The sequence below is a fragment of the Podarcis melisellensis genome (assembly GCF_964234715.1).
Source record: "Podarcis melisellensis genome assembly, chromosome: 3".
NCBI classification, from domain to species: domain Eukaryota; kingdom Metazoa; phylum Chordata; class Lepidosauria; order Squamata; family Lacertidae; genus Podarcis; species Podarcis melisellensis.
In genome coordinates, this window is record NC_138530.1 from 52,134,650 (window position 1) to 52,149,119 (window position 14,470).

At 40.5% G+C, this 14,470-nt stretch overlaps 1 protein-coding gene across 3 annotated transcripts in view; it reads left to right on the forward strand.

Annotated features, from left to right (window-relative positions):
* The window catches only part of PRKN (parkin RBR E3 ubiquitin protein ligase), a 604,066-nt gene that overhangs the window by 273,157 nt on the left and 316,439 nt on the right, over positions 1-14,470 (forward strand). For all 3 annotated transcript variants that reach the window (XM_081906896.1, XM_081906894.1, XM_081906895.1), the window contains exon 5: positions 6,794-6,877. In XM_081906896.1, the coding sequence (XP_081763022.1) occupies positions 6,794-6,877 (84 nt within the window). The remainder of the gene's footprint in view (positions 1-6,793; positions 6,878-14,470) is intronic.

Consider the following 14,470-nt stretch of genomic DNA (forward strand, 5'->3'; position numbering starts at 1 on the left):
TATTCAAACCGTGTTTATGGAAGACAATCTTCCTCAGCTACGAGTGATCGCCCAAGAAGAAAAGAAGAAGAGCAGTGAGCAAATCGTTTTGGGATTCAAATAATATTCCTTGTTGCTGCTTCTAAGTAAAATTTAATGAGAAGAGGCATGGCAACATTCCATTTTAAGAACAGAATAAGAGCCTCCTGGATCAGGACAATGGCCCATCTATTCCAGGATCCTGTTCTCTAACCGTGGTCAATCGGATGCCTTTTGGAAGTCCACAAACAAGATTCAAGCACAACAACATTCTCCCCTCCTGTGGTTTCCTGGAACTGGTATTCGGAAGCATTGCTGACTCCAGCTGTGGATTGCTGTGTTGCTATACTTTAGCAAGTAAATTTTCTGGAGTAGAAGAACAAAAACACACTTCTTGAATCCTATTAAGATTTATTTTAACATTTTGAAGTCCATATTTCTGTGTCACTAGAAGTGCCCATGTCAGCTGGCAAGCACCATTTGAAAATAGTTCTACTTTTAGACAGTAACTGTCAAGCTAGAGCAACAGATACAAATTTCAGAAAGGAAGGGAAGCAAGGCAATCCAAGATTTTACATGCTCATCAAAATCAAAAGATTTTTAAACAGGCATCACAATGTCTGTAAAGTGGGCAGCAGACTGATCTCTTGGGGAAGGCAGTACCACAAGCTGAACAGATTTGCAGGCTTGTATTGTAAGAAGCAATCCTTTAAGTACGTAGTGATGAGTGACTCCCCACCAGCTTGTGTTGGATTGGAGAATAAGCTAAACAAAAATCAGGGACAGTTAAGTTTATTTTCTGAACCAGTCTAACTTCAAAACAGAAAAAGAGGCCACTGTTGCCACCACCTCTGCAGGTGAAGAGTAACATTCCAAAACTATTGAGCCAGATAAAATAGCAAATTTTTAAAACCTGGGCAAATGCTCTTGGAAATAGTTGTAGAAATTCCAAAAGCTGTTAGAAAAGTTCTGCTTTCAAGCTTCTCTTTGTGGGAACACCATGACAATGTTACACATTTTAGTGTTGAGATGGGCCTATCAGACATATTATCTCAGATACTGCTGGACTGCTGCGTTAGCAATTACCTTCTTATTTATATAAAATTCATGCCACAGGCCATTTCCGAGATAGCATTGGAATTTTTACCTGGCCCCATTTTTGCAAAACAATTACAAGATAAGATTTCAATCCATAAGTGTCAGTTTTGCAAATCTCTTTTAATATTTAAACGTAGCATGAAATTATGTTAATGACCAGCCTCCATGGACACTGCGTTAAAAATCGGCAGAGGTGTCTTTTCTTGCTTCTGCTTCCACACCTCCACTGTCCTTCCACTCCCCCCAGAATAGCTTGTGATGGGTTTTGCAGACTAGAAGGGATACGTTTCCCAAAAAATCCAAGCAAATATTTGGGAGCAAAGTAATCATGTTTACATTATGATAATACCCAAGCATTCACTTGAAATCTAATGTGTGTCATCTCATTTAATAAATGTAGTCCAGTTGGATTAGCAATTATCAAGATATAAGGGCTGGTGAAATAAATGAAGCTTTACATGATAATATCTGTGGCTATTCAAATACATTTCCATGTCTGAATTGAAATGAGATCTCCTATCACACAACAGTTAGCATATCATGTGGCCATTGGCTGACTCTAGGTTGCTGAAAGCCCCATTTGTGCCGCAGCAAGTTTATTCCTAGGAAAGGGTGTTTGAACAGATGACGATAATTGCATGGTTCTCCTAAATTAAACCTGTTAAGAATACATTAAAAATTGGAAACCTAATTTGCCTCCTATAATAGTTTTGTATCAGAAAAAAGATGGGCTGTTTTTGAATATGCTATTCCTATACTAGACACAGAGCTTGAAAATGGGGGAATTGTACATTGTCACTATACAAGGGAGGTACTGTTTTTGATAAAGGAAGTGGGGAAATGATCTGTTGCCCTTTTTGTCATGAAGTATGTGATGCATGTAAATTGATGCACCTTAGGAACACAAAAATTACCTAGCAGGATTAGACAACAGCTCTGTCTAGTTTAGCCCTCTGTTCTAGATGTGTTGTTGCCTTTTCTAACCTCAGCCTCTGTTATATTGTTTTTAAATAACCCTCCTAAACAGACTTGACCCTTCTTACTATTTTTTTAAAAAATCATCCTTTTAACTAACCCTTTTATTTTTTGTAATTTCTCCCATTTAAAATTAAATACATCTGTGATGGATTTTCTGGGTAATTTTAATTAATATATGTGAGGAACTTTACATTTTCCAGCACTTTGACGATATTACACACAAACTCATAGAACCATAGAATTGTGGAGTTGGAAGGGAACTCCGGGGGTCATCTTGTCCAGCCCCCTACTATGCAGGAATCTCAACTAAAGCATCCATGACAGATGGCCATCCAACCTCTGCTTAAAAACCTCCAAGGAAGGAGAGCCCACAACCTTCCAAAGGAGTCTGTTGCACTGTCAAACAGCTCTTACCGTCGGAAGGTTATTCATAATAATAATATATTATTTATAACCCGCCCATCTGGCTGGGTTTCCCCAGCCACTCTGGGCGGCTTCCAACAGAATATGAAAATACAATAGTCAGTCAAACATTAAAAGCTTCCCTAAACAGAGCTGCCTTCAGATGTCTTCTAAAAGTCTGGTAGTTGTTTCTCTCTTTGACATCTGGTGGGAGAGCGTTCCACAGGGCGGGCGCCACTACCGAGAAGGTCCTCTGCCTGGTTCCCTGTAGCTTTGCTTCTCACAGCAAGGGAACTGCCAGAAGGCCCTCGGCGCTGGATCTCAGTGTCCAGCCAAAATGATGGGGGTGGAGATGCTTCTTGTAACTTGAATCCCTTGGTTCTGGAGCAAGCCTTCAGAGCAGGAGAAAACAAACATACTCCCTCCCCCATGGGACTGCCCTTGAGATATTTGAAGATGGTTATCATGCCTCCTCTCAGTCTCCTCCTTTCCAGACTAAACATACCCAAATCCCTCAACCATTTTTCATAAGACTTTGTCGACAGACTCTTCATCATCTTGATTGCCATCCTCTGCACAAGTTCCAGCTTGTCAATATCCTTCTTAAATTGTGGCACCCAGAAATGAGCACAATACTCCAGGTGTGGTCTGACCAAGGCAGAATAGAGTGGTACTGTTACTTCCTTTGAGCAGGACACTATGTGGCCTAGAATAGAATCATAGGATCTTAGCGTTGGAAGGGACCCCAGGGTCATCTAGTCAAAGCCCCTGCAATGCAGGAATCTCAACTAAAGCGTCCATGACGAATGACCATCCAACCAATAGCATTAGTTTTTTCGCCACTGCACCACATTGTTGACACTGTTGGTGTCATCTGCAAAATTGATGACCACCACCTCAATTCCTTCATCCAAGTTATTTATAAAGATGTAGAACAACGAGCCCAGAACAAAACCCTCCGGCACCCCACTTGTCACTTTCCCCCCAGCATAATGAGGAACCATTAGTGAGTACTCTTTGGGTTTGGTCAATGAAGCATCATAACCATTTCATACCTTCTAAATGGTTCAAATTATTTGATGAATCACTGACTTCTTCTGCTGACCTGAGTTTCTGTTCTTTCTTTGATTTTGCAGGTCAAAAACTCAGTTCAATCATGGCATTTGATGAATTTGTCAGTTTACTGAATTTCTCTAGTACATTTTTGAGCAGTTTTTTTTTTTAAAAAGGTGACTGAAACTTCCCCATTTCAGCTGCAGTTAAAACAGTACAACTTCTGTCAGAGGTTCTCAAAATGGTAAGGTGGATTCCCCTAGAGAGCAAGTGGTATCTGGAGTAAAAGTGCAAAGATTGAGGAAAAGGATCTGGAAGCAGGTGACAACTCCTTTATCACCCAAGACCTGAGTAGATCGAATGCCCTCATACCAATCCACATTGGAATTGTAGAAACATTCCAGAGTCCTACCCCTTTAGTGGCACAGATGCTTGATCTGTCATAGCACATAAATAATAAGGATAAGTTCTCGTCTAATTGCTTCTTCAGGGGTATGTGCTGCTCTGATGAAGTTTGAAATGCAGAAATTATGTGGGTGGGGCTTGTGGTGCGGTCACTCACTCTCTATGCCATCTGAAGGTCAGTAGCATTAGTGTGGAGTGTGTGTGTGTGTGTGTGTGTAAAAAAATATGCTCCTCCTATGCAGTTTTCCTGTGGTCACATAGAAGTAGCAACCATGCTGCTCAGGCAAGATAAGGATTGGTTCTAAAAGCATAATGTATAGATAATTTAATCTAAGGTTACTAGACGTCCCCGTTTCCCGGGGACAGTCCCCGGATTTACAGATCAGTCCCCATACAAAAAAAGGGACACAGGTGGCGCTGTGGGTTAAAGCCTCAGCGCCTAGGACTTGCCGATCGAAAGGTCGGCGGTTCGAATCCCTGCTGCGGGGTGCGCTCCCGCTGCTCGGTCCCAGCGCCTGCCAACAGTTCTGCCCAGCGAACTGCTAGCAGTTCGAAAGCACCTCCGGGTGCAAGTAGATAAATAGGGACCGCTTACCAGCGGGAAGGTAAACGGCGTTTCCGTGTGCAGCTCTGGCTCGCCAGAGCAGCGATGTCACGCTGGCCATGTGACCCGGAAGTGTCTCCGGACAGCGCTGGCCCCTGGCCTCTTAAGTGAGATGGGCGCACAACCCCAGAGTCTGTCAAGACTGGCCCGTACGGGCAGGGGTACCTTTACCTTTACCTTTACCCCATACAAAATCCATTGAAGTAGAAAAGTGTCCCTGGATTCATTGAAAACAATCTGGTAACCTTAATTTAATCAAGCCTGAGTGTCTGTGTGACCAAAATAAATACATGTTCTTTTCCTATTATTTACCCTTGTCTTCACTTTCCTTCCTCTGATATTTCCCTCTGTGCTGAATTTTAGATTGTTTTGTTTGGGGATGAGGACTGAGAGGCTGAACCAAAATGTTCACAGAGAAAGTGGGTTTAGAGGGCAGATCTGAAGGAATATACACACACACAACTGCAAAAAGGCAATATTAATGTAATTGTATGGTTGCCTCAATATTCCTTTTGTGCGGTGTTTTACTGATAAATGCATGTGTTCCTGTGCATTGTTTCAGAACTCTTATCACAGGAGCTGTGATACTCTGTAAGATTGAGGAGGCACCTACACATAGCATCTGTGCACTATAACAGTACAGGGACTTGGTTAGCAGATCTGAGAAGCTACTGGAGGAAGGGACCATCTCTTACACTCACAGTTGGATTAAACACAAAGCTTCTCCATAGCTAGAAACCTCAAGCATGGCAGCTGAAGGATATTTGCAGCATATATAGCCTGGGCACTTTCCCTGAAGATAAATGATTCTTCCCTCATCTGTATTCAGTTGCTCATATGTTAATAGTAAATTATTTGTAAGTAATAAGTAAAATTGTGACCAAATTTTAAACACAAAATCTGTACCAATCTCTTTCTTATCAATTGCAAAGTCTCAGCAAAATATCACTTAAGTCTGTGAACCTTCTATAACTTTGGAAATTTGTAAAAAGACTATTACCATAGTTTACAACTTGCGTATGGATGCAGTAAACTCGGGCTTTAATTATTCAGTTTTCCTTCTGCAATCCTCATTTATTTATTGCATTTGCTTTATGCAAAATACCATTTAAATAGATTCCGCTTCTAAGAATTGCTTTTTTAGAATAGAATTGTTGCAGTCACACAGATAATTCTTTCTCAGATGTTTAAATAGTAAAGATTGACCATTAGCCCTCTTCAGAAATTATGCTCCTCATTTTCAGTGAGTGTGTGAATGCCCCATCTCTAACCTCCATGTATTTACTAAAGGTCTGATAGGGGAACCTGCACCTGGATGGTCTTCCTATTTGGTGGTTTATATATCTTGCATACACTTTCCTCTTTTTCTTTATTTCAAAAAAATCCATGCCTCGTATTTTCATCCGAACAAGTGCTTAAGTTGTCTTAGAAACAGTGAAAACTGTCTCACAGTAAGATCTTATAATGCAACCAATTCCCTTCAAGCAAAACAACATACATAAGAGCAGCAGTAAAGCAACAGAAAGGTTCTCATCTTAGCTCCCTGAAGCACTGGGAGAATTCAGCTGTTTTTCTTGGTCATCTGAAAGACAAAATAAATGGTGCCAAGTGAATATGGAGGACATTCGGCAGTTGAGGAGCTGCCACAGAAAAGACCCTGTTCCAGATTTCTGCCTGCCTAACCTCCAGCGGCAGTGAGAGGTCTCTGATGAAGATCTCAATGGGCAGACAGGTTCACATGGGATAAAGATGTTCTTTGGATCTCTCAGACTCAGGCTCTTTTGCTCTTCATTGGTCAGAACTCAGCATTTTGCATTGTGCCCAGAGAGTGGAAACTGCTTAAGATCTTTTATCTCAGGTGAAATATGTTCAGTGTGGTGAGCCCTGGCAGCTGCTATACCAGAAGTAATAGTATCTAAAGTGTATTTGCATCAGTGTATTTGATTTATGGCAGTGGGAACTAACTCAACATGAATGCATTTAATTTCACATTTCTGTAGTTTTGAATCCCATATCTTTCTGTAATGTGCTTTTACATTTAATGTACATTTCACTGTATGTTCTGGATTCATTACCTTTTTATTTTTATAGGGTTTCCCCTTTCCTTTTGTTATTTCTTGATTTAAGCAGTGTTGTTATTGCTTTTCCTATCTCTTTGGGAAAATTCCAAAGCAGAGTAAGTGAAACTTTTCTTCTGATTTTTTTAATAAAAAATATATCTCTTTTCTTTTTAAGGGTCCATCTTGCTGGGAAGATGTTCTGATTCCAAACAGAATAGCTGGTATTTGCCAGTCAAGAAACTGCAGTGGAGACGTAGCGGTAAGAGACTGTCAAAATATAATGACTGTCAAAAAGCAACATGACTCACAAGGGAGATTAAACAGAAATACTAAATTGTCTCAGATTGTATATTTTTAACATAACTATAATTGAAGAAGGTCATCTATTCAGGGAAAAAAGATAACATCAACATTTTAAAAGTGACATAGAAGTTAACTCTGTTGAGGTAGGAGTTTTCCCATGTGTGTTCTCATAACATGTCTACAGCCTGCCTCTGAATAGTCACATCACTGCTGTGGCATGAAAATGACCCTTGAAAAATAAGATAAATGTCTCTTTGAACATCTAAATACTATAAATGATCCTTCCTGACCAACGACATGATGGAAAGTCAGCTCTTTTCTACATAAATACTGTTGTTTTGACTTGTCATTTGTATCTTGTCCTTGATTTTTAGCTGCAGCGCCACTAGTCCCCCCACCCCACCCTGAAGGGACATTTGAAATGCATTTGGAGGCATCTTCTTGGACCAAAACACCTGTGGAATTAGGAGGGAAGCTAAGAGAATGTTAGAGTAGCAACACTTGTCATGGGGATTCTACATATCCCTACTGCTAGTATTGTTGCCTTGGTAAAAATCAAATTTACCCTGTTGTAGCAAACTAATTTTCATGGAATTATGCATATTGCATGCTTGCCAGTTTTATGGCTAATGGCCACAGCTGAACTAAGCACCTTTCCCATTTATTTTCTTAAGTTTATGAATGCACGTATAACTGTGTTAGATTGAGGTTGTTATTTTTTTTTCCACAGGAGAGCTGAAATAAACTCTTTCCTTTCTGAGTATTAACATTCATGTTCAGAGACATAACATTTGATAATATTTGAATATTTTCACAGTAGCCCATACCAATCCCTAAAGTTTTCCAAACCTCTCCTATATGTGCTGTAGCATGACTCCTGTCACATGTTGTTTCAAGTCACGTTCTAATACATTTTTGGGATCATCACTTCCTTTCGCCTATAGGGTGCCTTTTACTTACAGGAAATAGGCAACCGCTGGTGGGTAATTTGATGGATTACTAAACTCTCCGTATTATGTTGTAATCATCAGGCTACATCACTTTGGATTATGTGTGCATTTATAGTCTCATCTATGATCATTGCAACAGTGACTGCATTTATAATGGGGCCTGGCACCAGGCATAATTAAAAGCAGACAAAATAAATTCTGCTCTTGAAAACATCATGGTAGCCGGTGAGATTTATAACTACTCTAAAAAGGTTTAAAAGTTGTTTTCAATCCATCACTGGAAAGAAAATACTTCTAAATACTTTCTTCCAGGGTGCATATTGAGTCCCGGCTGATATGGAGAATGAAGCCAGATAGCTTGGCTGCACCTTTTTCTGCAAAATTCTAGTTTTTTCTTGGGAGGAAAACCTGCTCCAAGATAATCCTTGATTATATCATGTAATTCTAACTGTAATTCTAACTTTAATCTATGATTAGAAGCCAAGATACATCTGGGTATTTCTCAGTCCTGGGAATACCCTTGCCTATGTTCTGATAACCAGAATCCAATTGCTATAATCTTCTGAACATGTGATACCTTTATCCTGTAGGATTTTCACTGGGTATTATGATGGTAGGTTTTTTATTATCTTGTTGAGCACTTAAATTGATGAGGGACACTATAAATATCTAGATTGCCATCTTAGACAACATGATTAGAGTTTTACCTCAGGATTTTGGTGTTTCATGAGATAGTATAGTGCAGACCTAGTCATTAGAAATGCTGCTACCTTTGAATTCATTCTCTACATAAAAGGCACATATTTATATGCATTTTTAATCAAACATTCAAAAATTGTGTTATCTGATTGATAGCCAACACCCACCCATCCTTTGAAATATGAAATTTGATGAATGTTTCCAATGCAGTTCTTCAGCCAAGTCAAGTAATGTGTACACAATTGCATATACCTGGGTAAAATGTGGGTAAAATGTATAGAAATGTGTTTATTAGAAGAAATTTGCACTAAATGCTGATTATATATATATATATATATAAAATCATCTCTACTCCCATGGCCAGAAGAAGGGCGGGGGACAAGCTGCCCCATAAGGAGCAATATCTGTAAAGCACAATAAAATGAGTAGTAGTTTGTATGATTTGTACCATGAGCAAATATATGTATCTTCAAAGCAAAACCTCCTGTAGACAGATTCAAATAAAATCTTCTGGCTATTGCCTAATGGATATGTACTTCCTCCTCAAGGGTTCAATATTATTACATGCATTGTTCATTGGGGGAAACCATCACTGTACTAATTTTTCAACTCTGAAACTTGTAATGGGAAATTATTTTTAAAAGGCATTGTCATGTAAGGGAGCAGAGCCTTCCTGAATGTGAAATGAATGGATATTCCTGTCTCATTTTTAAAGAGCCAGGCAATTAAGTAGTCTCTTTTCCTTAGTCAAGTTGTGATCGGCATGAAAGCATCATCAAGAGTCTCTTTCAGAATCACACTTTTGAGAAGGTGAGCAAAGAGGCAGAACTATGACCTTGCTGAGAGTCACTCTGAAGTAATTCAACCGCAGGGGACTCATCAGCCCACTGTGATGCACTGGAGAATATATCAGGCTAAGAGATTTATCTGGTCTCAGTGGGAAAATATTAGATACAGGGTTCAGATCAGTCAGAAAATGTTACGTTCTGGATTTCTGGGCTCATGCAAATGACATTATTATCTAAACGTGCTCTTGATCCTGTCTCTTAACTTGCTTCATGGGAAGTGCGTCAGTAATCCTGGAGGCTGCTGCTGGGTGTATCTGATTTAAGAGGCTCATAACATAGCACGCGTTTAAAAGGGTGATGGTACATAGAGGAGAAAGCAGTCTGCAAATCTAAGCGTTCCAGCTGCTTAGTTCTACAAGTTAAAACACACCTAGCACTTTTAAGAAAGAAAACAGAGCCAGAACATAGGAAGCAGCCGTATCACGACCTGGGTCCATCTAGCTCAGTATTGTCTACGGACTGAAAATAGCTCTCCGGGATTTCAGGCAGGGGTCTTCCCCAGCCTTATCTGGAGACTTGAGTGTTCTGCATACAAGTCAGGTGCTCTACCAATGAGCTATGGCCCTTTGTGAAACAGTGTGCCTCTCCCTTAAATAGATGGTACATCGTATGAGCTAGGGGTTCTTCAGAAACATCATGCAGGGTTTCATTGCTGTACGTCCCTCCTCTCTGCCTCACAATTCCATTTTTTTCCCCTTTTTGAGTTAGAGAAATGATGTGAATAGGATAATTGTGCAATTAGACATTTGTGTGGAGGCCCTGACATGTATGCTATCATCTATATGGTGGAGAGGATTATATGCTGCTCCTCCACCATATGAGTATGAGGACCCCAGATATCACCTGAATTTAGGCTACATCTCAATTTATGTTGTACATTAAAATTATGTGCTTATTGGTGGATTTGGCTGTACATATGGTGGATCAGGAAGACAGGATCTACCCCTTGTGAAAAAGCATTGCAGCACAGCCAACTCATCTAAACCTCCCCACCAGTCCAGCTTCAAGCACCTGATCACCTGACCATGACTGTGTGTTATCTCCACTGTCTGGTCAAAGTAGCTCCAATCTGCTTGGAGGCATCAGTCATAGCAGAGGGTCAGGTGGCAGGTGGGAAGGAGACTTTCCTTCTCCTTTTCTCTGTCATTTGAAAGGCATGGGTCAGAGTGGGGTGGCAGAGGAATGGAGTGCCCTTCCACTGCCCTGGTTCCTCCCTTCCCTGTGGTTTTGCAAATGCTGATTTGGCATTATTTCAAGTGGCTTAACATATTCAACTTGAGGGGGCTGAGGTTTGTAAAATATGCCAGGAACTCTGTTAATGTCAGTGGGACTCTTTTGAATTAAGCGGCTAGCTTTAGGTAATGTGCCAAATAAAGCCTAACATTGTGGGTAAATAAGTGAAAATGACCCATTCAGAACGGCTTCCGTGTCACTGAGATCACTTAAAGTGCTGGCCAAGGAGCTTGAAAGGATACTTGGAAGTGCACCGAAGTGTTTCCAGTGTCACTATGCCTCAACGCATCCTTGAAGGGCTCTGCCATGGCTTGAAATTTTATAGTGAGGAAAGAAAATAGACTCTGGGTGGCCTGTTATCCACAGTCTATCATGTCAGTGGTCTGTAACAGCTGCTTTTGGAGCCTGGGTAGCCTGTTATGCCAATCTGCCATTAATCTCCTGATCAATGATACAGCTTACTGTAACAGCTCTTTCTGGAGCTTTTAAGGCACGGTGTGTGAATGAATGCTCTGGGAGTTTTGAAGTCTTGGAGCATTAGCAGGAAAAAGTCTATGTTCAGATTTTTGGACTGTGTTTGCAGATTACGTTTATCTTTCAAAAAGCATTTAAGAAAGCAAGGTAGTGTCAACCTGACCTGCTGCTGGGCTGGGACTTGGAGACTGTGGTGCAGCTTGTTAATTTGAGCTTGATCCAAGCTGAGTACTAGTGCATAACATGTCTCATCTTATGAAAGGGCAGGAGTCATTGTGTTATTGTTCTTTTAGTCATCCTCACTGGCAAGTATTTGGGCAACTAGTTTAGGACCCAAGTCAAACTGGAAAGCTGTCATATGTCAGAAAGCTGAAACTAATTGGTACGCTCAGTTGTGTGTATGCCTGGGCCTCATATTGTCCAATAAGCATTTTTAATGTGAAAGGGGGTTTGGGCAGAGAATATTCCCTGAAAGAAAAAACCCTAAAATCTTAATATTTTTTTCACACTGGTTCATTGTTGTTTGCAGCAGTGAACGTCTGCAGCTTTGGCAACGGTTCTTGTTCCTCCTAGTAACAATCATCTGTACACATTGCAAGTTGGATTTGACTGTGCCTGCCTTATAAATTAGCCCCAAGTTATCTGTCTGCATCCAAAAAGGCAAAATTATAGCCTGTGCTTTGCTCCTAAATGAGGTTAGTGGAGGATGGATGGAGCCCTCCACCCCTCTGTTGCCACCCTCTTGTACAATTTAAAAGCACAATGATAAGGATAAAAATAGCAGGCTGGAAACACAGCAAGGTTATGGAAGAGGTGCAGAACACACCCTTCAACTTACTGTGGAAGTGCATCATTTTCAACATAGTGTCAGTTCACTCCTGACTTTGAATCAGGGGTCTCCTTGGATAAGGAGTGCAAGAAGCAGCCCACTATGCCACTTCCACTTACACAGAGGAATCTCATTCCTGCAGAACTTTCGGGCCCCAAGATTCCAGCTGGAAGACAAGAGGTTTCTACGCAAGGAGTCTGGGCTCACTTCTGGCTGTGAGAGCCTCACCCCATCAACCACAGGAGCAGAGGAGATAGGAGAGGCAGACAGGAGCTACCAGGCCTAGCTAGCTGGACAAGGCTACTGTTAATCCGAGATTACTCAGTGGGGAAGCCTACTGCTCAGGCCTGCCTGAGAGCTAGGAATGGGCAGAGTATCCAGCTCAAATATAAGCTATTAGGAAGGGCTATTTGTAATTTTGAAAAATAGCCATGAAGCTGGAACAAACCATGCTCATGATGAAGATGTTCACACGGAGGTGCTGCCTGCTATTAATGCCTGAATGCCATGGGTGAATTCTATTGGATCAGCTAAGAGACCAGCTTCACCAATCAAGATATGTAGAAGGATGAGTTTCTATTGCTACTGCTGAAAGACCAGTAACCTTTGGCTACTTCTTTCAGAATTGTTCCATCCCAGCTGGTCATTGCAGGCACTTTGTAACAGAGGCTAGTGTCTGAGCTTGTTTCTTCCCATCTTCCAAACTCTCTTCCTTTTGTGCCATGCCTTTTAGACCGCAAGCCTGAAGGCAGAGAATCTGAACTGCAAAGTTACTGTATTGAACTTGCAACATGGAGAAAAAATTGTGAGCCACTCTACCTATTTTCATCTGAACAGCAAGATAAAAAATAATGCTTTAAATAAGTAAATTTTTGTATTAACTCCCCACTCAGCTTGATTCAGAAATGGGTCTGCATCTTTGGGGAACACTCTTAAGAAGCCCCTTAGAATTCAAAATTTCATCCATAATGTTCACTGTAGTATATCTTATTAACTTAAATCTTCATATATTTTTCATCCATTATTCTGGTTGGTAATTGCTGCTCAAGCAAACACTTTCCCAAAAGGATTTTGAAGGCTCTAATTAACTCTGGGAAATGCCACAGTGGAAAATGGATCTGTGCTGTCTCTGAGCTTGCCGCCCATTTGTGGGAATGCCTTCATATTGTTTTCTGGTATGTGTGGAAGCCCCTCTTTTTTATTAAAAATGTGTTTGTTTATTTTAATGGATCAATACTTTAAAATTTACACTAGACCTTGGCTGTCTTTGTATGCTTGAACTTCATTCATACATTTGCTGATTGGTTGTTTTGTCTTTAATTACTATTTTTAAAAAGTTACGATTCTCTGGGAGCTTACCTCCTATAGACATTTCCTTCTCGACAATGGCAGCATTGACTTGCAATGGCAGTGTTGCTTTGTTCCATGTGTGCTATATGCACGTTGCCTGGAAATGTTCTTTGTTCTGAGATGGGTGTGAACATGCAGGTGCGTGTGGGTTTGCCCCTGTTCTTTCTGCATTGGATTTCCCATGCTTGACAATTACTTACTCTAAAACGTAAATACTACTTGCCTTAAAAAAAAAAGAGAGAGGGAGGGAGAGAGAGAGAGAGAGAGAGAGAGAGAGAGAGAGAGAGAGAGAGAGAGAGAGAGCAACTTTAAAGGGTTTGCTATGATAGCCAAAGACTGCTGGTCTCATTCAGTAGCAGCCGGAGATTTGAGGAAAGGGATTTTGTTTCCACAGGGTGATTTCATTATATGTGATGGATAAAATATCTCAAGCAATTATATAAGAACCTGATACTATGTGTCTCAGCAGAGCAATGAGCTTATCTGTTGAAATAAAATCCCCAGTAAAATCTAAGCAGCAGACTACGTTTACAATTTATATATGAAGTTGAACTGTTCCGGTAATACACTTCCTACCTAATATAAATTATACAGTGATTTTGTGGCTCCTTTTTCTAAGGATGCTCCTGAAATTCTGATCCAAATTTATTGCAGCATTCTGGTCTTTCAGCTGGCCTTGCTTCTGAAGTGGAATATTAGGAATTATCCTTTGTTGTTGCTTTCCAATTTTTGTGGAAAACACTGTGCATGCATAGTTTGCTACAGTTCCTTTTCCTCCTTTGCAAACCTCCCCCAGTACATTACCAAAGCAGACATGCATAATGATAAACTGCAAAAGAAAAAGAAGACATATTGATGCTGTATGTAGGATTGTATCATTTTTTTGTGTGAGGGAGTGCATGTAGTTTTTACTGATATGAGCTAGAAAATAAAAAGCAAATTTGATGTGATTGGCTGCTATTGTATCAAGATTATATTTGGGTAGTCTTTTACCAATGTGCAGTGGTATGTTTGAACATGACTAACAGCAGTCCTAACTATAGGAAGCTGGTGTAACTTAGGCCAGTGTAATTTATACCGGTGTAAGTTACCCTTACCCCAAACTCCATTTAGGAGCCCCAGGTTGAGCCAGCAGGTGAGTATAGGTCCTAGGTTTCAAGGATTGG